This window comes from Cololabis saira, chromosome 3 (assembly GCF_033807715.1).
Source record: "Cololabis saira isolate AMF1-May2022 chromosome 3, fColSai1.1, whole genome shotgun sequence".
Classification (NCBI taxonomy): domain Eukaryota; kingdom Metazoa; phylum Chordata; class Actinopteri; order Beloniformes; family Belonidae; genus Cololabis; species Cololabis saira.
The window spans coordinates 24923249-24946434 of record NC_084589.1 but is presented as its reverse complement, the minus strand read 5'-3'; the positions used below and the strand labels follow the sequence as shown (position 1 = coordinate 24946434).

General features: G+C 40.3%; 1 protein-coding gene across 1 annotated transcript; it reads left to right on the top strand.

Moving 5' to 3' along the window:
* The first annotated feature begins 1873 nt into the window (after nt 1-1873).
* Nucleotides 1874-11163, top strand: LOC133430911 (transcriptional repressor scratch 1-like). The gene is made up of 2 exons (XM_061716763.1): nt 1874-2819; nt 6894-11163. The coding sequence occupies exons 1-2, from the start codon at nt 2708-2710 to the stop codon at nt 7619-7621; spliced, it is 840 nt and encodes a 279-aa protein (XP_061572747.1). The 5' UTR covers nt 1874-2707; the 3' UTR covers nt 7622-11163.
* The last annotated feature ends 12023 nt before the right edge of the window (nt 11164-23186 follow it).

Genomic DNA, 23186 nt, shown 5'->3' with positions numbered 1-23186 from the left:
GGAAACGGTCACGGATGGGGAACGGCTGATCCAGTTATTTGAAATGAAAATTTATCTCTATGATACCACCTCATTTCACTACAAAAAACTCAATAAAGTGGCAGCTGCTGGAGGGAGATGGACAGAGAGCGTCAAGTGTCACGCAGTGCTACGCGATAGTCGGACGCTCGCATGCAGTTACACGGTTTTATAGTTGTGGGCGTGGTTTGCATTTTGGTTGCGTAATGAAAATGCGCAGAATCTGAATGGCTCGTAGAAGCCACATCAGACTGGATGGCTCATCCGGGCGGCTGTACAGACACTGCAGAATTTGGTTGCTTTCCTCCTTCTCTGAGTTGGCAGGCTGAGGGGAGACCACTTTATATATGTTAAAGCAAGAAAAAACGTGTTTTTCATAATAGGTCCCCTTTAAGTTAAAAATAGTTAAATAATACAAAAGCTCACTTATCAATCATACTTTAAAGCTCTATTTTATAGCAGCTGATTTGAGAGAGTTGAGTTACATAATCAACCTTGCTCTACCTGCCTCGTATACAGTGTGCCTCTTATAATCAGCGTTTCATTTTTGAGGTTCAGCAAAAGTACCATGACATGATACCTGTTAAATTCTGTCTCTTTCATTACTCAATGACTACAGAATTTCTTATTTCAACCCAAGTGGGTTATAGTTTATTATAGCTTCTGCACACGGGTCCATAACATTACAGCCCAACCTGTTCATGTGGGGTGCATCACTCAAAACTGTCCGTGGAAAACAATAGTTCCAAGTGAACCTATGTAAACAATAGCTCTTATTACAATACCGAGAGGAGATAAAGATGGAGAGGCTGAATAATCAGATGAATCTGGATTGATCTGGATCTGTGATGTCACAGTTCGCTGCCGATCTGAAAATTTCACTGGAAGAGTAATTTTCACCCCTAGCCCTCACACCATAGAGTTTTTTTTTATTTATTTATTCCAAATCACTCAGATTTGAGAAAAAAATGTGAATATGAGATAAAGATCAGAACACTATTTTGAAGGAAGATGATTCAATATCCAATTATAATTGTTGGGCCATTACTGTGCAGACATCTTGGTTTAAAATAAATTGGTGAACCCTGCATGACCCCAGAGCTGGTATTCCACTACCTTCATATTAATCTGGTAGTTACTGTAAAATACTCCATTTGGTCTACACCCTTTGCCTTCAGGGCTACATTAATGATAATTACTAGACTCTCAGCATGCTAGTTAATATTCCACTTTAAAATCCATGTCATCCAAGAGAGACAAAAAATAAGACAGAATATGCTTAGAAGGAAGGGAACTGATGCAAAAAGTAACATATACAGTACTGACTCCCCAAAAATGGTGAACAATGGGACAGTATTTAAAATGCATGTTTCACGCTGTGATAGCTGAATCAAATCGATGAGTGCTTGAAGAAAAAAACATAACAATAATTTCCATCCTTATCTCTGTAAAACATGGCGTCTTGCCTCTCGCACACACACACACACACACACACACACACACACACACACACACACACACACACACACACACACACACACACACACACACACACACACACACACACACACACACACACACACACACACACACACACACACACAAATGAAGAGAAAAGGGAAAAGGAGGGAGAAAGAATGAAAGACAGAGAGAAAGAGAAAGAGGGGGTGATAACAGCTTCAATAAATCATCCGGGCCAGTCGCCTCTCCCCGGGGATGCGGGATGGATTAAATTAAGCACTCCCTCCGCCCGCGTGTCTATCCATCCCTCCATCCTCTCTCTCCTCTCCCTATCTCTCCGACTGCACTGTATAAATGCCAACAGCTGATCGCGAGAGACACACACACGGGAACAGCTCGGAGAGGCTTCAGAGAGGAGAGGGGAGAGACACGAGAGAGAGGGACAGAGAAAGAGGAAGGGGATGCTGTTGATCCATCCGTCCGCGCAGTCTTTTTTGTTGTTTTTCCACCAACAAGAGTAATCGTCATTAACGGGAAGTATAAGGACTATTTCCGTGGGTTGAAAGGACAGGACAAGGTTTCCGGAATGTTTTATTGAAGAAAAAGAAAGAGCTTCCAAATTCATCTGTCTGTCTTTATTTATTTATTTATTTATTTATTATTATTAATTAAAAGCTCTTGTTTCTTAGCATCCCTCCCTCCTTCTCCTCTTCCTTCTCCATCTTCTCTTTAAAAAAAAAAAAAAAAAAAAGCCGAGCGCACCGCGGGGTGTCTTCCATCGGCTCCCCTTTTCTTTTCGTTCTTTCTTTTCTTGTTTTAATGTATTTTCTGAGCTCGAGAGCCTCCTGCCTCCGGATCTCCAGCCTGCCTGCAGCCCACAAAGCCCGATCCCCCCCTTAGAGGGAGCTGTCCGGTGCTGAACTTGCATTTCTTCCCATCTCTGCACGAGGACTAAACTGAGCAGTTAAAAAGGACAGACGAAGAGACTCGGGCATTAAAAAAGAAAGAAACAAACAAACAAGCAAACAATACACAGGGATCAATTCACACCTCGTGCTTCCTTCCAAACCCCAAAGACAATCTTCGTTTGCTTCCTCCGATCCGGCTGGTGCGTTTGACGGACGGATCAGCACGCTGGCCTGGCCGTCGGTGACCGGTTGCGTTTGCGAGTGTGTGCGTGCGTGTGTGTGTGTGAGAGAGAGTGTGTGTGTGTCACTGGCTCACCATCATGCCAAGGTCTTTCCTGGTGAAAAAGGTGAAACTAGATGATTTCTCCAATGGGGATCTGGAGAACGTCTACCGGCACAGGACGGAGCTCAGCCTGCGGCTGCACGACAAAGGTAGGTCACCCTGCCTACAGCAAGGACTAAAGGCGGATTTATGGTCCCGCGTTACACCAACGCAGAGCCTACGCCGTACCCTACGGCGTAGGCTCTGCGTTGGTGTAACGCGGAACCTTAAATCAGCCTTAACAGGTGTCTCAGAAACACATCGATCTAAAAAAGGGGGGGTTGCAGGGAATGGGTGCTTGTTTCGGAATTAAGATATACAAAATATGAAACAAAGACATGAATTTGCGTACTTTTCTAGATGAATTTTCTTTCCGATGTTTAAAATCTAATCTAAAATTCACACACTGGTCGACAGTGAGAAACTTGTATCAGGATCATTCATTTGACTCTAGCAGTACTTCATTTTAAAGTTATTAAATCTGCTGTTCTGTTGAATTTGCAGAGTGATATGTGTATTGAGATAGGCTAAGTGATAAATTATCACAGGACAACATCAAAACAGAATACAGTTATATGTTGTTAATTTTGTCAAACCTTCAAACCCCATATTCATTGAGGCAATGCTGGGCGCAAATAAAGATATCAAAGTAAAGCAAAGTGACGAAGTAGAAGAGGGTTGAAAGAAATCAGACAAGCAGTATATGGACTTTAAAACACCAAAGAACCAAAACACTCACTGAGGGTTTATCCTCCAACATGATCTGAAACTTATTTTCTGGGTTCAACAGGGTTTCATCTATGCATTTGGTCCGTTTTTGCTGTTGAATTGGCCTTAAAATATAAAAATCATTGTTGAAATAAAGTACATGACGTGGGTGCCGCATCTTTCATTGATTCTGGCTCATACTCAGCTGGGACTTCCCCCACCCACGCTGGATAATGAGGAACACTAAACGCGATAAAGACAGAACCGTTTAAAACATCTTGAACTTTGATTTGCTTTCGTGACATAGTAACGAGGAAACGCTCAGTCGTTCGTTTATTCCAATGACTTCAACCTCAGAGGATTGATGTAAATGAGAAGTACCTTAAAATTGCAGCGAACAATCAATGAAAAAGAGTAAAACTTCGATTACAGATTAAATCAATTAAAACCTCCACATTGATCATCTTCATAGGTGCAGCACACACAGAAACACTAGTGATGGGTCATCTTCTAAAATAGGTGGCAGCCAACAAAACATTACCATTAGAGGTGATTATATGTTAAAATGACCCTATATGGACTCTTCAATCTTTTTTCTGTGCACCTTCTGGGTGTTTCTTTTCCCTATTTTGCGGTCTTAGCAGATTTCTACACAATGGTTACATGTCTGCATGACCTTAAACTGTCAAAGACCAAAGAGGATCACAATAGTAACTAATGAGCTGTTGCATACTTTTTAAGTTAATAATAGTTTCTGGATAAAAGAGCAGGTGTGTTGGACTTTGATGGTATAATTGTTAATATGTGTGATAATGCTTTAAATTAGTGGCCTTTTTTATGATTATAACACCTTAATTAATTTTGTGCAGCTTTGCGCTCCTCTAAAGCTGCAAACATTCCGTCATCCTGCAATTGTCTGCGTCACAGCCCCTCTGCAGACTAAGCCACCTGCACCTGTGTGTCATTGACAGGTTGCTGCAACATGTAGCCTATTCAGTGTGTTGCAATTCCATGCAGGTAAAGAAAAAAAATCTTGTCAGTGGTGTGTTTATAATGCCGAGGTTAACAAGCACTGCCAGGTTTGACACACAATCTGCAACCTCAGCAACATTGAGCCTGTCCTAGCCACCTTTTGTCTCCATCACTGAAATTTGATGGTAACAGCTTAATGCTTCCTCCACGTGCAACACAGCACACATTCAACCCACAAGTATGTACTCACATGGGACTGTGGAGATATGAATGGGTGTTATACATTGTAGACAGATAAGTGTTCCACATGGGCTTTGTTGCATCTGCATCTTGTTCATTCACCTAATGACACAGCTTTGAATATACTGTAACAAGAAATGCTTTGAGGAAGTCATTAAATACAAATGTTTTTTTTCCCTATGATAATTCTTTTTCAAAAATACCTATTCAGATGTGCATATAGCAAGATATTTTTTATTTTTAGAGGTTTCCATATATAGTTTTGGGGGAGTAAGTGTGAATAGACAATGTTTAAACTTATGAAAAGCAACGTTGCCACTGTTATATAGTGTTATGTTTGAAGCTAGATGAGGATCCAAATGCAGAACGCTGCAGGTTGGTAGAGGAAGAACTGTAGAATCTTTAATAAAAACCAACAAAAACAAACCTAGAGAGCTGCAGGGTAAGAAATAAAACGGCAGGTGAATAACTAAGCATGTATATATTGCTCATTTATATGCTATATAAACAAGTGTGTAAGAGGAAGAGGGCTGTGGAAAAATCGACACAAATGAAAACAAGTATTTAGCAGGTAAACCAAAACAACAAGGATGCAGAATAAAATAAATAATTCTACAGGGGTACAGAAGATGACAATCCAAAATTTGAACAAGCCCATAACCAAAAGGGCTCATGACGTGAAGTGACACAGGCTGTGTTCATGGATGTATTCTGAGAGTCCAGTTCAACTGGGAATCCATCAACAGTTTATTCACATCACTAAACTAGATTCAATAAAGCCTCTTGCAACAGTGCGTATGCATGTGTCAGCTTTTATGCCAATATATTATAGATCCACAATCCAAAACCATGTTCTGGCCATCTGTGAATCAAATCAACAAGAATATAGTGTTTTTGCTTCGACTGCATAAAATGTCCTGTAAATGATCACATATTCATGTTTTCATGTTGACACATTCACAAATTTATGTTTCGGTAAAACACACTAATTTTTCAAATATGGTTTTATTAGGAACTAATGATACAATAACCCGTTGACTGAGTACAGTAACAAGCTTTGCAAGTGTATTTAAATTCAATAATGTATCAAGGGAAAGAAAGAAAAACAGCATTACTCTGCACTAACAGAGCCTGTACAGCAGGCCTGCGGTCACTGTACCATCGACCTCCATTGCACTGGATCAAGGTGCTCATTCTCATATACCCAATCAGCATTTCTTTTGGTCTTTTTTTTTCTAAAGTTCAGGGTAAGCTATGTGTGCATTTGTCTTTTACAAAGGACTGTTTTAACCAGCACTCTTCAGGGTTAAGAGGGAATATATTGCTGAAATAACTCATGACTCACCCCTGCACACTTTTTCTAATACCTCTTCTAGTCACAGGTGTGCAGGAGGAGAGACAGATGCTCTTTCTTAGATGGGGCCAAAACATATTTCAACAGATGTTTAAGGTGTACTAAAGGTATCAACAGCTGGCAATGGTTTGCTAGTTGTGTATTGATGCGATACTCTGCCACATACTGTATGAAGGGCAGATAAAGAGTAATTGACTTAGGGATGATTGTTGCTGCATTACAACAGAACAGATACTGAAGACCTGCAGCTGTCAGTGTCCTGGGTGTACTTTCCTACCTGACAAATGGGAAGTTATTGGAATTAAAACCTTTATGTTAAAAGTAAGATTAAGATTAGAATCTTTTGATCTTTTAGAAACAGTGGTATGATTTCTAATAAAAGTAATCCCATCTGATCTTGATGTTTAGATGTGTTTGAGGTACATGTACATTTTCCACGAACTGGGGCCTTAGTCCATGTGTCAACCACTCTTTCTGTTAGTGGGGAATTGACCCTCAGTTTCATGGAAACATTTAACTTTTTTTTGGCAGATTTACAGTTGTTCAACACTTATAAAACTCAATGTGTTAAGACTGAGTAATCCTGGTCACGACAGCACCCACTAAGAAATATAAGCTTGAGAAAATTAAACTCAAGTGTCTACAGAAATTTAAATAATGTTGATCAAAGTTCTCCTCTTTTACAAGTGCTTCTCAAAGCTTTCTCCCTGTGGAAGAGAAATGTGTTTCAAATGAATGCCATCCTGTGGTTTTTCTCATTAATGGTTGAGAGTTTTACTATAATGCATATCTTTTCCTCAGAAGACAGTTTGAATAAAACTAATGTGCATTCTTTACTGCTATCAGGTTATGTATAACTTCGATTGCAGTCTTCCGCTGCTTGAATTTGTTTTCTTTATCCCCACATCAGGCGGCTACATCAGTGACTACATCAGCCCTGTTGTGTACGATGGTGAGAGTGATGGTGGCATCAAGGTGCCCTCTCCTGATCCCCTCTACGACGGTATCCACAGTGACTACGGGGCTCCTGACTCCGAGTCTCCGGAGAGCCCCAGCTCAGAAATCACAGATGGCTACATCAATGGAGATGCTGCAGTGAGTGAAGGTTACACAGTTGATGCCTTTTTCATCACCGATGGCCGCTCGAGAAGGAAAGCTCTTGGCAGCCCCAGGACCATCCAGAGGCATACCTGTAATGAGTGCGGCAAAACCTACGCCACGTCTTCCAACCTGAGCCGGCACAAACAGACACACCGTTCGCTGGACAGCAAGATGGCAAAGAAATGCCCAACCTGCGGGAAGGTGTACGTGTCCATGCCCGCCATGGCCATGCATCTGCTCACCCACGACCTCAAGCACAAGTGTGACGTGTGTGGGAAAGCGTTCAGTCGGCCATGGCTTTTACAGGGTCACATGCGCTCCCATACAGGCGAGAAGCCGTTTGGGTGCGCCCACTGTGGGAAGGCCTTCGCGGACCGCTCGAACCTGCGCGCTCACATGCAGACCCACTCAGCCTTCAAACACTTTAAATGCAAACGCTGCAACAAGACCTTTGCGCTCAAGAGTTACCTGAACAAGCACTATGAGTCCGCCTGCTTCAAAGGCCCCTTCTCTTCCATCAGCGCCCTAGATGCATGACAGCCTACAAAACATCAAACAACAGACATAAATTACCATTATCCTTAAACACTGAACTGCAGACAATATATTTTTGGTCAGAGTATGACCTTGCTTCCCGCTCTCACCCTTCGTCACACACCCTCTCCACCCTTCTCCCGCCATGCCTCCCTTGGAGCCTAGTCATGATGATGAAAATGATGAAGAGAGCACAATTATTCTCCTTGAGATTTGCCCACTTAAGGATTTAACCGATCGACGCATGCACTTCGTCAAAAACTCTTCACGTCCTCTTCCTCTGTCTGTTCAGGAGATTAATACTAACACAGCTCCCTCCTGGCATCTAAACACAGTATGACAGCATATATTTTGGAATGTTGAGGATGATGATGATGATGTAATGATGATGACGAAAACAACGACAAAGACAATAGTGAGCCTAGTGCTACTAGTTTTTTTCCCCTGCACTGAAATGCATCAAGTTTTTTCACTGAAATTTTGTTCTTTTTTGGGGGGGGGATGGTAGTAATATAATAGTAATAATAATGACAATAATAATAGCGCTCTGCTGCACCAAGTGACCATGTTCTCTCCAGTACTGAGGTAAAAGAAAGTATTTATTTATTTATTTATTTGATTTTTTTTTATTTCTCGTATCTTTATAAATGATTTGATAAAAAAAGTGTTACAGTTTCTTTGCACTTTAAGTTCTGTATATGTCTGTTGATTTTTGCCAAGATTTTTTTAATCACTACAGGCCAAAGCATATGTCACTTTTTTGAGGACTGTTTTTATTTTCAATTATGTTGCTGATCTTTTTTTCTTATTAACATAACTGCATGCAAAAAAGAAGGAAAAAAAGGAAACCTATGCCAACGTCATGAAAAAGCTTATGATTTTCTGCCAAATTCTTATAGATAGAACCCAAGGGCAATATTTTTTTCTCTTGGAGCCTCCCTAGGACTCTTTAAAAGCAATAATCACCTAATGCATGGTATTTTATGATGAAGTTATGAAGTATTACCTACTACTGTATAGCAGTTTAAAAATCAGGTATGTTGTACTTCACGTATAGTCATAAACATAAAAATACTAATATTACAGACATCAGGGAACATGCCAATGTAGTGTTAGAGTAACAAAAAGAAAAGTCCTCTTTCCTCTCTTGTTATGCACTGCCTGCCTCTTAGTGAGTAGAACTAATGTAGGATGTAGGCTAGAGAGGCTGGGATCAGCTGCCTGCTGGGTGTGAGGCCTATTGTAGGATAACTCATTCGTAATCCTCAAAGACCTGTGCGAGGCTAACTCTAGCATAAATAAGCCTGCTAACAACAGCCACATACAGGGGGCTTCTCTGCAAGGCTTTTTTCTTTTTCTTTTGCATTTTACTCAGATTGGACATTGGCCATTCGGCAAAAAAAATATATGTTACAATGGCACTTAAACATATTGAAAACATATATGCAGTCTAACTGTATGCATTTTAAAAGCCTAAGACATCTACCTTATCTTTGTCCTGGTGTAGAGTAAATAGACGATGCAATTAAAATAGCAATCGAACTGAATTTTGCATTGAGTTGTGTGCAAACTCAACATGACAGGTAATTCTGCTGTTGCTATGCTTTCAATAGAAAACCCAGGCAAAGTTTGGTGCATTGCTGAAGTTGGACCGAGGTCAACTTTGACTGCAATGCATTATTCAATGATCCCTCCAGAGCACTTCCACATCATAAAGCGTGCATTTTTCAACCATATAAACGGCATGGACTTAGGCTGGATGGTCTGATTACAGTTCAGTTGTTACAGTCCTGTCCTGTAGCTGCATGGAACTGAGTCCTTATTATTCTGCAGTAGGCCCCCCATTCGTCCCTGCCAGGCCGGCCAACTCTGATCAACTGAGTGAAATACCTACAGACAGGCTAACTCTGATCAACCCTGAACCCACACATGATTTAACTTGTTATCTAGGTGGTCATCAACAGTGTTGCTGAACCCAGTTCTCTGCAGAGCAGAAACCTTTTCAACAGATTCATGGAGCTTCCCAGGAGACGCAGTGAGGACAGACAGCGTTTCACTAAAAATGAAGTGCTTTTTTATGATCATCTGCCATATTATACAGTGCTTTCATATTGTAAGATATAACAGGAACATTCAAATAATCTATGCGCACAAGTGCATGGGGGCATGAATGCACATGCAAGCACACAGTGCCAGCTGATGAGCCACTGGGGGTAAAAAAAATTCTGTCCACAGTCAAGCTTTTGCAACAGATGGATCTAAAATTCGGATGTGAATCTATGAAAAAGGAAACTTTGATAATTGCAGTGCTTCCTCAGAACTGAGACTTCTCAGCGAGGCAGCTGACTGCTCTCCAACTCTTTTTAGGATTCATAGGACTAAAGCATTGCACAGTTATGCTGACTTTTGACTTAAATGACATGTAAGAGATGCGTCATTGCATCAAAAGCAGCCACATATGCAGCAACGTTGCCAGAGAAAAAAACGGAGCTGAGTATTCAATGATGGGTAACATTTTTGCGGCTGTTGTTGTGATTAGGGTATCCAGCATGTCAGTCAGCACATTGTATCTGATACCTTCATAATTGATGTATGAACTAGAATTTAAATTGAATCAAATGATCAGTCCATGTAAGGGCACATGTCCTTCTATTTGTGTGTCTGGTCAGCCTAAATATTTGTACAAAGCAGGCAACACTTTGAATTTGTTACATGAATACAGCTTCTGGACAATATTGCAATTATTTCTATGCTTAAGAAGTAATTTATGCAAATAGAACAAAAGCAGCACCTGTTTTTTTTATATATCTCAAAGATACTACTCCATTAACTGACATCAGTGATCAGAAGTCAGCAATCTCTCCTACATTGGCCGATAACAGTGATGTGACAAAGCTGCAAGAGTGTTTTCTGGCTGCAATGTGTCAGTTGTTGGTAACTCATCACAAATTGTATCATTGTCCACAAAAACTCTGTCGGACTGAAGTTTTGCATGACGGTCTGATATATGGATATTTGGCTTCGGTTCTTATGTGGCTGTTGGGTGACCTGAAAGCAGGAAGCAGCCGGCTGTTTGCCGTTGTCCGTCTCTGGGTGAGCTCCAGGTCTGGTCTCTTTAAGCACTTCCATTGTAGTCATCTCCACCTTAAAAAAGTAGCACAATTAAACTAACTAGAATTCAGGTAGAAAAGAATTAAAAACCTTGTACTAGCTTGACCTCTCTTCTTCTTTTTTTTGTATTTCCAAGTTAAAGAATGATGATAACCTAAATGATCATTTATTGCAGAATCCTTTGGATTGAGACATTTTTACTGCTGTATAGCGAAATCTGACACACCTTATCTCAGGAGGTTTGGAGCTCTGATGCAGAGTGAGGACTTCCTATGTTTTTGAGCCAGTATTCAGATAATGTAAGCACAATGAACACAAAGCATTTTGTGGCACTTCATAATAAAGAGTTATCTTAACCAACCAAGGCAATTTGTTGAAGTATTTTTTTCTTTTTCTTTTTTTTTATCTCAAAGACAGTGTTGTACTACGTGGGAGGTAATATAGCTTCTCTGTCTGTTTCGAGAGATTCAAAGGGATTTCATGAAAATAACAGTGTTTCACTGAGAAAAGCACAAATAAATGGAACAACTGCACTAGTTAACTATATTTTTAGTGTAATGTTTTATTTCTAATATAGGCAGCGATTGTATTTTTGAGTTTAATGTATTTGATGATGTAAAGCTGCAAAGTTCTCTTTCTGTACCTGCCCCACCATTGCCTATCCTTTACTGAACGCGCAGTACGATCACTCTCCCATAAGCACAGATACTCCAAATCCATTGTTGCTATGCCAACACCTTTGGTATCCAAGGTAATAAACTATGTACAGTATCTGTAGTAATCTGCCTGCATCAACAAAGGCACAATGCAGGCCCTTACAGCTCTATGAAGTGCAGTGTATTTGCCAGCTCTCAGCAGAATATTGGTTTCACAGCAGCTGCAGTCAACTGCCCACACCTATGAATCACCTTCTTCTCTCATAACGCTGTCTCCAAACTTCTCCTCTCCTCATAATTTTTTCTCCCTCAACTTCACACCTCCTCTCCTTCTTTCCTAACATCATTTTTTTCTCCTTTTCCAACAACCTCTTCTTTTCTCTCCTACAGAGTCAAACCAGGCCATCAGGCCTTTGAGGACCTGAAAGTCATTTAACTCCTGGTAGATAATAAGTCTTAGAATATAGCTCCTCTCAGATAATAAGCTTTATCACTTGATTGCTCTGCACGCTCCCTGCTGTCTTTAGATTCATGTCCAGGGACCTACTCAAGTGAATCACACCATTTCTTTCCTGGCAAGTCAAATTAACAGTGTTCGTTCGTATATACTTGTGTGTGTATGGATATGTAAGTGGTTACTCTTAACAGGGAATGAGGGTGCAATATAAAATTAAAGTAGCAAAGGTCAGTTTCTTATTGCAAAGAAATCTGCAGTGAAAGCTCAAGGTCTCTGACATTAACCCCTTCATTTTATCTCAGTTTAATTTTGACCAATGTTAATTATGACACACAAATCTCTCTTTAGACATGTCCCCCGTTTTATTTCATTTCCTATATCCACCTCAGCTCCACTGGTCATTCTTCTGTTCTCATTGGTTTCCTGTAATATCTTCACATGTGCTATCTTTACTAAGACCACTAAATGTTTAGCCTCCAACTTCACGTGGTGATGATAAATGCTGTTATACTTCAACGCTGCAGAGCATCACTGAATTGAGACAGCATCAGATGTAAAATATAAATAGCAACATTCATTCTCTTGATCCAGGAAAAGCAAGCACAAGTGAGATTTCAAGGCTTTTTCTTCATTTTCCTTGTTCATTTAATCTATGAGACCAGATATTATGGAACTGATTGTGAGTGGACAGTGATAGTGTAAGCCCGACATGGTTTTCCTTTTTTTTACTCAAAAAAGGAAGGAAAGATCTACACTTTAGTCTCAAGAGACTGGAAAGAGTTTAGGAAAATTTAAGGTAGTTAAATGTGCTGCTTAATCAAAACGCTGTTCGGAAGGTCTTGCTGACTCGGGTAGGTGAGATGTAAGAGAGGGAGAGAGGGAAACTCTGCAACTTAACCTGTGCATTTAGACTAAACTGGTCGATTCAAGAAACTGTGTTTGCAGCACAGCAGCTCGACTGCAGGGTAAAGATGTTTAATAAGATAGTGTTTTCTTGTGATCAACAGTGTTTTGCAGGTTGAAAAGACAGAAGTTTAGAGAGAAGGCCACTCATCCCATCTCCCTGATTCTCCCTCTCTTATCTCATGTTGTGTCTCCTCTCATTCATGTCACTGCCTCTTCCCCCAGCCTATCTACTATCAGCAAGGGCAGTAATAGGTTCAGTTACTTCTGGGTTCTGTTATATCATCTTTTATAACAGGCCTGATTATGAGCTTTATGAAATACATTACTGTCATGCTGTGCTGGGATAACGCATATTAATTTAGACTAATGCTAAAATAATCAAGGACAGACACTACAGTTTTATACGGTACAAAATTTGACTAATAGATATCACGCAGAAGATTTCCCAGTTGATGACTTATATTAGGACAGTTATTTAAATGACACTATATCCACTTCATCATACTTAAAGTTTGAATTAATATAAGGGTACTGAGATTTTATGTTAGAATATTCAAATTTTGTTGTCAGATTGTAACTTTTTGAACTTTTTCTGAAGAGGACGATTGGGGAATATTAAACGGATGGATTAGAATTTCTATATATGAAGCTGTGAATGGTACTTTAATCCATTTCTTTGAACAAACTTTCACAATATTTTACTGGTAAGGGTAAACGTGAAGGTCTGGATTGTGCATGTGTGCTATGAAAAGATTTCAGGCCATGAGTTTGAAAATAAAGATATTAAAGCAGCACAAAAATGTCTTCTGCGTGTTCAAATATCAGTTTCAATCTGATTTGAAGGAATATTTGATTTATTTTAAGAAGTGTTGCGGAGCGCATGATAAAAACAAGCTCAAGTAACTTTGGACTCCCCTGCTGGTCATCGCTTCCTACCACACACGGGTCAACTGTTGTACATAGTGCTAATAGTGAATTTTGAAAGATGCTGAGGAAAAAACAACTGAAACTAAAATAATATCGTCGAGCTTTGCCCGTGGGTGTTTCATTTTCTTGTACCAAACATAAATCTTTATTAAAACCAGGACCCTACTGAAAGTATCTAAAGTTAACATGCTCAGCCGTCAACTTGAGGACTTATCTGCGTATCCTTGACTGTAAAAAACAAGATTACATTTCTGTTTCAAAGTAAGATATCTTAAAGGGAAAAGAAATGATGTATGAAACATTTTCTAAGGCCATAAAGAAGACCATGTTTCACTGACTAGATATGATTCCACATGGAGAAAAAAAAGAAAATCAACATATCTACTATGTGGATTTTTGTATTCCATCATCCAGTATCTGATGCAAAACGGAGAGTTATAAAATATCTGCATCAGTGCAGCTACATCTTCCCCCACACCCACTTCAGACATGCACGATGTTGAGAGCAAAGCAGTGTAGGACAGGGTTGTGAATGTTTCTCACCACTTCCCAGGCTATTTGTAGAAATGTCAGCTGTCATCAGAAACATCAGCAGTCTGAAGACGAGTGCTGTTCACAACTGTAGTAGGTGGAAGTGCGGAACAAAGAACGGAGATGTTGAGGGAGACGATAAACATTCAAACAGATTTATCAGTGTAGCTTCTTACTTTTTCTCAGTCTAACTAATGGAACACAAAACTATAATCTAGTAATACATGGATTTACTCCAAATGACAGTCATTTTTAATGGTATCACTTTCTTTTTATTGCTTTCATGCCAATAGTAGTTAATGTATTGCAGGTGATAACATTTTACAGTTTTACTGCAGCTAACATGCCATGCTGGCAAATTAAGACATTCATTCTTAAATACTTGCTGAAAGAAAATAACAATATTAAAGAAATACATCTATCGTTTTTTTTTTTCAGAAAAATATATTTTCAGGGTGAAACCCAAATGCTTCTGCTAAGAAACTTCACAGCCAAGGTGTCAAATACTGTTAACAAGAAACATTAAAAGCCAAGACTTGTTTCACTGGAAGAGCAGAAGCAACAAACTGTATAATTTCTGTCGTGCCAGAGATAGAAAATGTAAGGCAGGGGAGTGTACAGAGAACCTCTCAGACCTGAATGTATCATAGCTATGTTGGTCCACACAAGAAAAAAACAAACAAAAAAAACCCCAGCAGTTTTACAATAAGCACGCAAAAATTGTTAAGGTACTTTCTGGGCTCTAAAACCATGAATACCTTAATTTACCCCTACATGAAACTGTTACACTGGGCAAAACATTGAAGGCTCAACAAGCATTTAATGCTAAAGTTTTTCTTTGTAAATTTTAATAATTCAAGGTTTTCCATGTAATTATCACCAAGGTGATACTACAAGTCACAACTATAACATGGTAACAGAACTAGGGCTGTAATCTGCCAGTGCACTGGTCGATTTAGTTATTATTCAATGTGGCCTGGCTCGGCTAAAATCTGATTGGTCGATACCTTATTTTAATATAATTTAATTTCATCTGGAGGAAAGTACCAAGTTCTAAAGGGGGTGTTTTCAGAGCAGATTTCTTTCACAGGTATCAGTCTATCTTTGGACACCCCCGTGTTTTTGCTATTTTGGATTAGCAGAACCCACTGACTAGAGACGGGTAGATTGTAAAGTAGGACAATTTAGGACAACGATTTGTTGAACTCTATCATGTCAAAGACATCTGCAGTGTGGCAGAATTTCATAAAAATCAACAATGGAAAAAAAAAGTCAATGCAAAGTTTGTAAGCAACAGTTTGGATATCACAGCTCAACATCAAACATGGCGTATCAGCTGAGAACAGTAAGCCAATTTACCGTACTCTGTCTGTTTTGACAATATGAACATATCAGAATTGACATATTCAGAATTGACATATTTCAATGTTTAAGTCTAATAATTTATAACTGAAGACGCACCCGCCCGCAACAACGGCAGCATCCCGGGGCTGGATGTTGAGGCTCTCACTCCAACCCACCTGTGTGCTGTTAACATAACTAGCGTCGTCCTCGTGTCTCTTTTTTTTTCTCTCTCTCCCTGTGCGCACCTGCCTGTTTCTAGCTGTGGTGGGAGGGTGTCGTCTCATTAAATATATATATTCACATTGAAATTCTTGCATTTATTTGAGCCCCACCAAAATATGGGTTAGCCCCACTGTAGTTGAACCAGAAAAAAATACTCGCCGTAGCTATGTGCAGTGCAAAATGATAGTGTCGGTCAATTTTGACAAAACAATTGTTTAATAAAAATAATATTGCTCCCATTAATTTCGAAAGGCTGTAGTGTGTAATTAATTTCAGTGAAAAACAATCAATCTAAAACGATCAATAATATAGCAAACTGAATTTTGGTCTGTGGTTAAAACACCTGCATGCTTGCTCTGTAGTTTTTGGGGTTAGTTAATTGCGGTAGCTTAGCTCAGATTGTGATTGGATCTCAAGACTTGTTCTGTTTTTTGTTTTTTTTTGCAGATTTCCAGTGCTCGACGTGCGCCTCCATGTGTGTTCTGGATTAGCTAGATTTTTGTATGTGTATATATATATATGTATGTGTATGCGTATGTATATATATATATATATATATATATATATATATATATATATATATATATATATATAGTAACAATGCACATATATATGCCTTAGGTTCTTAAGTATAAGCTGCAAGCTGCGATTAACAGGCCCTCACGCATGCAATTTGCATCAATTATGGTCAAGGACTCAAAACCGAGTCCGATGACACCACCCACGACTCTCTATATCAAACCAATCAAAATTTATGGCAGAAAATAGGAACTATCAAATATCGACCAATCAGAAGAAGGGGCGGGGCTAATTCATGCCAATTATGTTCAAGGACTCAAAACTGAGTACGATGACACCACCCATGACTCTTTATGTCAAACTATTCAAAAGTTATGGCAGAAAATAGGAACTATCAAATATCGACAAATCAGAAGAAGGGGCGGGGGTAATTTGCACCAATTATGGTCAAGGACTCAAAACCGAGTCCGATGACACCACCCACGACTCTCTATGTCAAACGAATTGTTCTCTCTTGCAATATTTGTATTTTTATTTTTAATTCAATGTTTTTGTATGTATTTTGTATGATATTTTGAGGACCCCAGGAAGAATAGCTGTTGCCAAGTGTAACAGCTAATGGGGATCCTAAATAAAAAAAAAAATAAAAAAAACATTCAAAAGTTATGGCAGAACATAGGATCTATCAAATATCGACCAATAAGCTACTAGTATCACTTCCTGTTTAACGTTGAAGTTTGACGTGGCGTCGTTAAAGCCATTTTGTTTCTCCTGAGCGAGTTTTATGTCGAACGGACGATCCTGCTAGGAGGACTACGGCGTACCCTACGGCGTACCCTACGGCGTAGCTGTGGCAACAGAGCCTGCACGGCACCGCAGCGCTCCGCCAGCCGCACCGGCGCTCTCCGCTCTCGCCGTGATGGAGACGCCTACATCCCCACGGACCCCCATACAGCTTCCGAGCCGGAGCTGCTGCGGCTCTTCACGGCTGCTGCGGCTCTTCGTGTCCCCGCGGGCTGCTGCTGCTGCTGGGCAGAGAGTCCTGCAGCAGTAGCCCGGACGGCTAACGGCTCTGCTCCCCGCTCTCACACACACAATGGGACCGACCCGCTCTGGAAATAACTACATACTGGGGTCCGTGGCAGAGGGGAGGGAGGGGGGTTACACTGGGACACTGTGAGCCCAGGAGGACCCGTGGGAAGTGGACACGGGGGGGGGGGGGGGGCTGGAAGCGAGTGCGCGCATGGGACAGGGCGGGGGGGCGTGCTTTAAAATGAAGGCATCTGATTGGTTCTTTCCCTTCCTGCCAAGCCTCTTGTCCTGGACCAATCCGTTTCATTCGGACCGAATGGGCGGGGTTTAGAGGTGCATCTTTCAAAATTCTTGCTAGCTCAGGGACAATCAGGGAGAATACCTTTAAGTTGCGACATGATACAGGTGTTTACCGATTTTTGTGCATGTATGTCAAAACGTATTGTGGGGCTTGAGGCACAAAGTTTTCTAGGGGGTGCTGTTGAGCCATTAGGCCACGCCCATTAATGCAAACCATTAAATATCAACGTTTTCGCCAGGCCTGGCTTGCGTGCAAAATTTGGTGACTCTTGGGGCACGTTTAGGGGGGCAAAAAGGCCTTCATTTCGTCGGAAGAAAAACGAGGAAAACGAGGAAAATAAAAATTCCTACAGATACAATAGGGCCTTCGCACTGTCAGTGCTCGGGCCCTAATAATGATTTCAAATTTGAGTACTTTTTAGGAGTTTCGGAAAAAAACACACTGTCTCGGCTTAAAACTAATTAATACATACAAAGGCTAACACACTGTCACCTTAGTGATACCTTAAAAAAACTACAAATAAAATCTAACAAAACTGTTTCACAAATTCACATATTTTGCAACTTTTAAGTTTTTGGACATGTGGACAAACATATTTATTGCATGTCTTCCTGACTCGGTTGGTATCGACGTGTATTAGTTACAGTAGAATTCATCATGTTCCACTGTCAGTGATTTTAGTCCTGTTTAACAGAATCAGGTTTTTTCTTTACAGTTCGATGAAATGATAGACTGTCAAGAAGGCTGATGAAGGAGACACTCTCACACACTGTCACACACACCATTACACAAAACCCCTCTGTTGCAACATCAAAATGCATATTTGGCTTTCCGGATTAGCCAAATTTGGTATTAACCATTAATATACATGCAGACAACTGGGTGAAAAAAATTTAATAAAAAGCGTTAGAGCAGAAATAAACATAAACAAAATGGGATATTGTGGTAAAAACGTCTGTCGGAACCACTGCTGCTATTTTGGTGGGGCTCAGCTGAAGGAGCTGGTAGCCACAGCTAGCTTTGATTGACAGGACAATTTCAATTGGGAAATTGAAATGGGGGTGAGTTTCCGTCGAGTTCTTGGGCAACATGGCTGTGCACAGTGCACAGTACAAAGAAAAAGAGCTTTCAAGACTAATAAGTCATGTGACTTAAGGGTTCATCCTCTGTTTTGACGGTCTAAGTCTGAAACCGTGCCCACATCGTCTTTAGAATTCAACATGGCTGCTGTACACATTAACAAAGTAAACACTTAGCTTATTTTACTTTTTAAAAAGGTTATACCTTACTTTTTCACATTAAGTCAGACATGCAGACAGTATATTTCACTTTTTATCAGTGGATGTGTTTCTACGCTGTTTGCATGTGCTAAATGCTGCAGACAGTGTTGTTATGAATTATTATGGCTACCAATGGTGTCAGGTAGTCCAACTTCTGGAAAGGTTAATTTTACAGCTTTGCAAATGGAACACGGTCAGCTCAGATGTGACGTCATTCTAGTTCCAACATCTGAGGTAAAAGGGTGAAAGTGTTTGGTAAAAAGAAAAAAAAAGTGATATGGCTCACCTTTATTTGACGATTCAGTCTTTGGGTAAAATCACAGGAGTGCTCCAGTCAGTACCGGCTACAGGGCCAGGAAATAAAAAAAAAAAACCTTAAAAAAACAAAAGATATCTGTCCAAGAATGTCAGTCAAATCATTTTTTTCCCCTCCAGCATAAGTCGTATTGTTTAGTTGACAGAAAAAAAGATTTTAAATAAAAACATTCACACGCTCGCATCATAACTTCTGTTATTTGTAGCTTGTAATTTGAAACTTCTGTGGTGCACTGCAGGCAGCAGATTGGATGTGTCAGCAGCAGCGGTGCTTCATTTTTGCAGTTTTTCAACATGGCTCAATGTTGTGAATATGTTTTTTTTGTTCTCTCAAATGTGAAATTTTCTTGGTTACAAATAACTAAATAAATACATCTTTAGACACATTTGCATGTACTCCAGCTTTGAATGATGATGCAGCATTTAATCCCACATTTGCACATTGCACAGCCTTTCTCTCTCGTTGTCGTATTAGCACCTCCTGCTGAACAATAATGCACTTGATGTGAAAAACACCATTATACCTCTTGTCTGTTCATCATTAAGCTCATCATCAGTATTATTGTCACCACCAAAATTATACCTCAGTCATCCTCAGCTTTTTTTGCATTTAGCACCACAACAACATGCAAATTATACTTGTTGAACTGACAACAGAGTTAGATTTCACATGTTATTTAGTTGCCCTTTTAAGACAACTTTTATATATTAAGCTTAGATGAAGAGACACTTACAGAAGACTCAAGTATTACATTTCTGCAAGGACGGTGTTTCCATGGGGAGCTTTATCAGGGAACTGTGTTGACATGCTGCAGAGTGATGGTGAAAATTTTTAAGTTGCCACAACTTGTATAGATACACATTCTTCATCCAAGCAGCTGATGAGCTGGTGGTGATGCACAAATGAAGCAGCTGATGCTGATACAATAACACTGACTGAACACAACACTCCATCATTGATGAACTGCAAATGACTACAACATCCTTCTGAAACTACATTCGTATACACACATAAGTGTTTAAAAAAATGGATTACTAAAAAATATCAGGAATTATTCACCATATCACTAAAAAATGTATAGGCATTTTTTATTTGACTTGGCCGCTGTGGGCGAGAGCACAGTCCTGCCTCGAGCTCACCAGTTTAGCAAATACCCCTCCAAGGGAGCTAGAAAGTGGGAGAAAAATGGGCGAAAGAGAATAAGAGAGGGTGGGTGGAGAAAAGACGAAGAAAAGGAAATGAGACAGACACAGACAGAGCAACCGGGAAGCTGAGCAGAAAGCGGGAGACAGAGTAAGAGAGGAGGGGACGATGGAGGGATGGAGGTAGCTCAGGGAGCAGAGGAGGGAGACTTGACCCAGATTGGGAGCCGAACAGCAGCGGCAGCTGAGTGAGCCGGTGAATGTTTAATAGTGGCAACCACTTGCATGCTGACAAACTCGCTCACAAACACAAGCCCAAATCCCCACCTCTCTCTCTCTCTCTCTCTCTCTCTCTCTCTCTCTCTCTCTCTCTCTCTCTCTCTCTCTCTCTCTCTCTCTCTCTCTCTCTCTCACTCACACACACTCACACACACACACACACTCACACACTCACACACACACAGACAAAAACAGAAACTGTTGACTAGGACTCTTGTTGCTGAAGTTAAGCTCAGGCCTGTTGAATTTCTCTATGCATGAGGAATAAAAAGCAGCGTCCAGTCATGCAGTGGAATTACTGGTGAGTAAGGCTACAAGGGGAGTTCATTTTTTGTTCTACATCAGCAATACTACACTGATGCTCACTGTGGAAATCCTCCATTTGAAGGATTTACATATTCACTGTGTGGCACTGCATTAACTTCCACAAGTTCCATAAAAATTAAAATACAAACCAGTCCTCATGCATACAGATATGGTGATGGTCAGATTCTTTGGCACTCATTTTTAAGCTTCAAACTTTAAGCATCTGCAGAAATGAATGCAAATGATCCAGTGCAGCAAAATCAAAGAATTTCTAAGAATAGAAAAAGCCACCGGGCCGCGGAGGACAGCCCAGCCGGCTGAGTTTTGTTTAAAATAGTTATTCTACTAATTTTATTTATTTTTATTGAATTTATCTGTTGCAAATAAAACCTGTCTTCCAATTCATTACATTTTTCATTGCATTTTTAGCCTTTATTTTTGTGGTAGAAGTATCGTATCGGTACTCGGTATTGGCGAGTACACAAATTAAAATACTCGTACTCGTACTCGGTGTGAAAAAATGGTATCGGGGCATCCCTAGACACAACAGATCCACAATTCAGCTGAACAACGCGTTACGTCACCCTATTCATAGTAAAGTGACGGTGTTCATGCTGCCTATGCATGAGCACGAGTAAGGGGTGAAGGCATGGTTTCATAACCATTTTCTGGTTCGTCAGATCAAAACATCATGTCCTTAACCCTTGCAAGGCGCTAATGGTTACACAAGCCCTTTTAGGGAAATGACGGCTTTCACTCTGGCTTGGGTCATTTTGACTCGCGCCTTGGCGACTTGCAAAGGTTCTAAGGCCACGTTTACACATAGCCGGGTATTTACAAAAACAGATATTTTCCCCTCTACGTTTTCAAAAGTATCCTCGTTTACACGAACCCCGCATGAAAACGCTGTTAAGGTGCTATGAGCAGCCAAACCTGCAGGGGGCAGTGTAACGAGAAGCGTAAAGTCATGCAAGCCAATCGGAATCCTGGAAAAAAACATCAACACATTAACACGTGTGGAGCCTGAATAATATGGTTCCGCGTTAAATCGATGGCGTAGCCTGCGTACGGTGCGCGTCGCGGCGTACCCTACGCCGTAGGCTCTGCGTTGGTGTAACGCGGAACCATAAATCAGCCTTGACTGCCAGTTACTTCCAAGACGGAACGAGAGTCTTTCGTTTGGAGTGACAGAGAAGTGGAGTTACTTTTAAGTGTGACTTTAGAATATAAAACAGGTAAAATAAAATAAAATATTGACGGTGGCCAAACTAATTGTAAACACAGGTCGCACAGATGATGCTGGTGACGTTTCTGTTGCATAATGTCACGTTCTGAGCCTAAATCTCCGTTTTCCTCCGTTTCCTCCGTTTTCCTCCGTTTTCCTCCGTCTACAAGCAAACGTGAAAACGGAGTTTTTGAAAATCTCCACTTTGGCCGGAGTTTTCAGAAATGATCGTTTTTGGGGGCTTTGAGCTCCGTTTTCGTGTAAACGAACGGCCAAAACGCATGAAAACGCCTCCGTTTTTGCTCCGTGTAAACGGGGCCTAAGAGTCTCTGATATCTGTAGTTCTTCAAGTTATCTGTGTCGACAGGTGGGTCAAAAGGCAACTGACTGGTCAGGTGTGGTTTCACTTGGAGTTTGCTCGTTACTTTCACAAACACATGTTTCAGTAAATTCCCCTGCTAAGGATTTTTCTCCAAAGTGCTCAGAGGACTTTAAAGGCAGTTATGTGAATCAAACCATTTCCTTCATCAGGTTAAATAAACAGAAACTATTACTGGATGTGGTCGATCCTATCCAGTTCAATAATTACTAGAAATGATTGCTGCCTGAAGTAACTAAATATTATCTATAATTAACATTAAGCGGCTGTTGCATAAACACAGATACAAGACTACAGTACATTGTACCATCCATCCATAAAACAATCTCAATTTTTTTCCTTTTTGTCAGGAAAAAAAAGATTAAATAAACAAAATACAAAAGGAAACCTCAACATAAGTAATATTTTATTAAACCTGGTATCATGCACCAAGCCCTGAAAGAACATATTCCAATCTTACACACACCCACACACACTTATAAATGCACACAACAGGAAAAAAAAGAGGAATCCAATGTGAAGCAATGTAAAATCCAAATATTGTGTGATGAAATAATGATGTTGTTGTGTTACAAGTCAAGGGTTTCTTTCACTGTGAAAATACAGCCCATGTTGAAAATGCAGTTAGGGGGTAA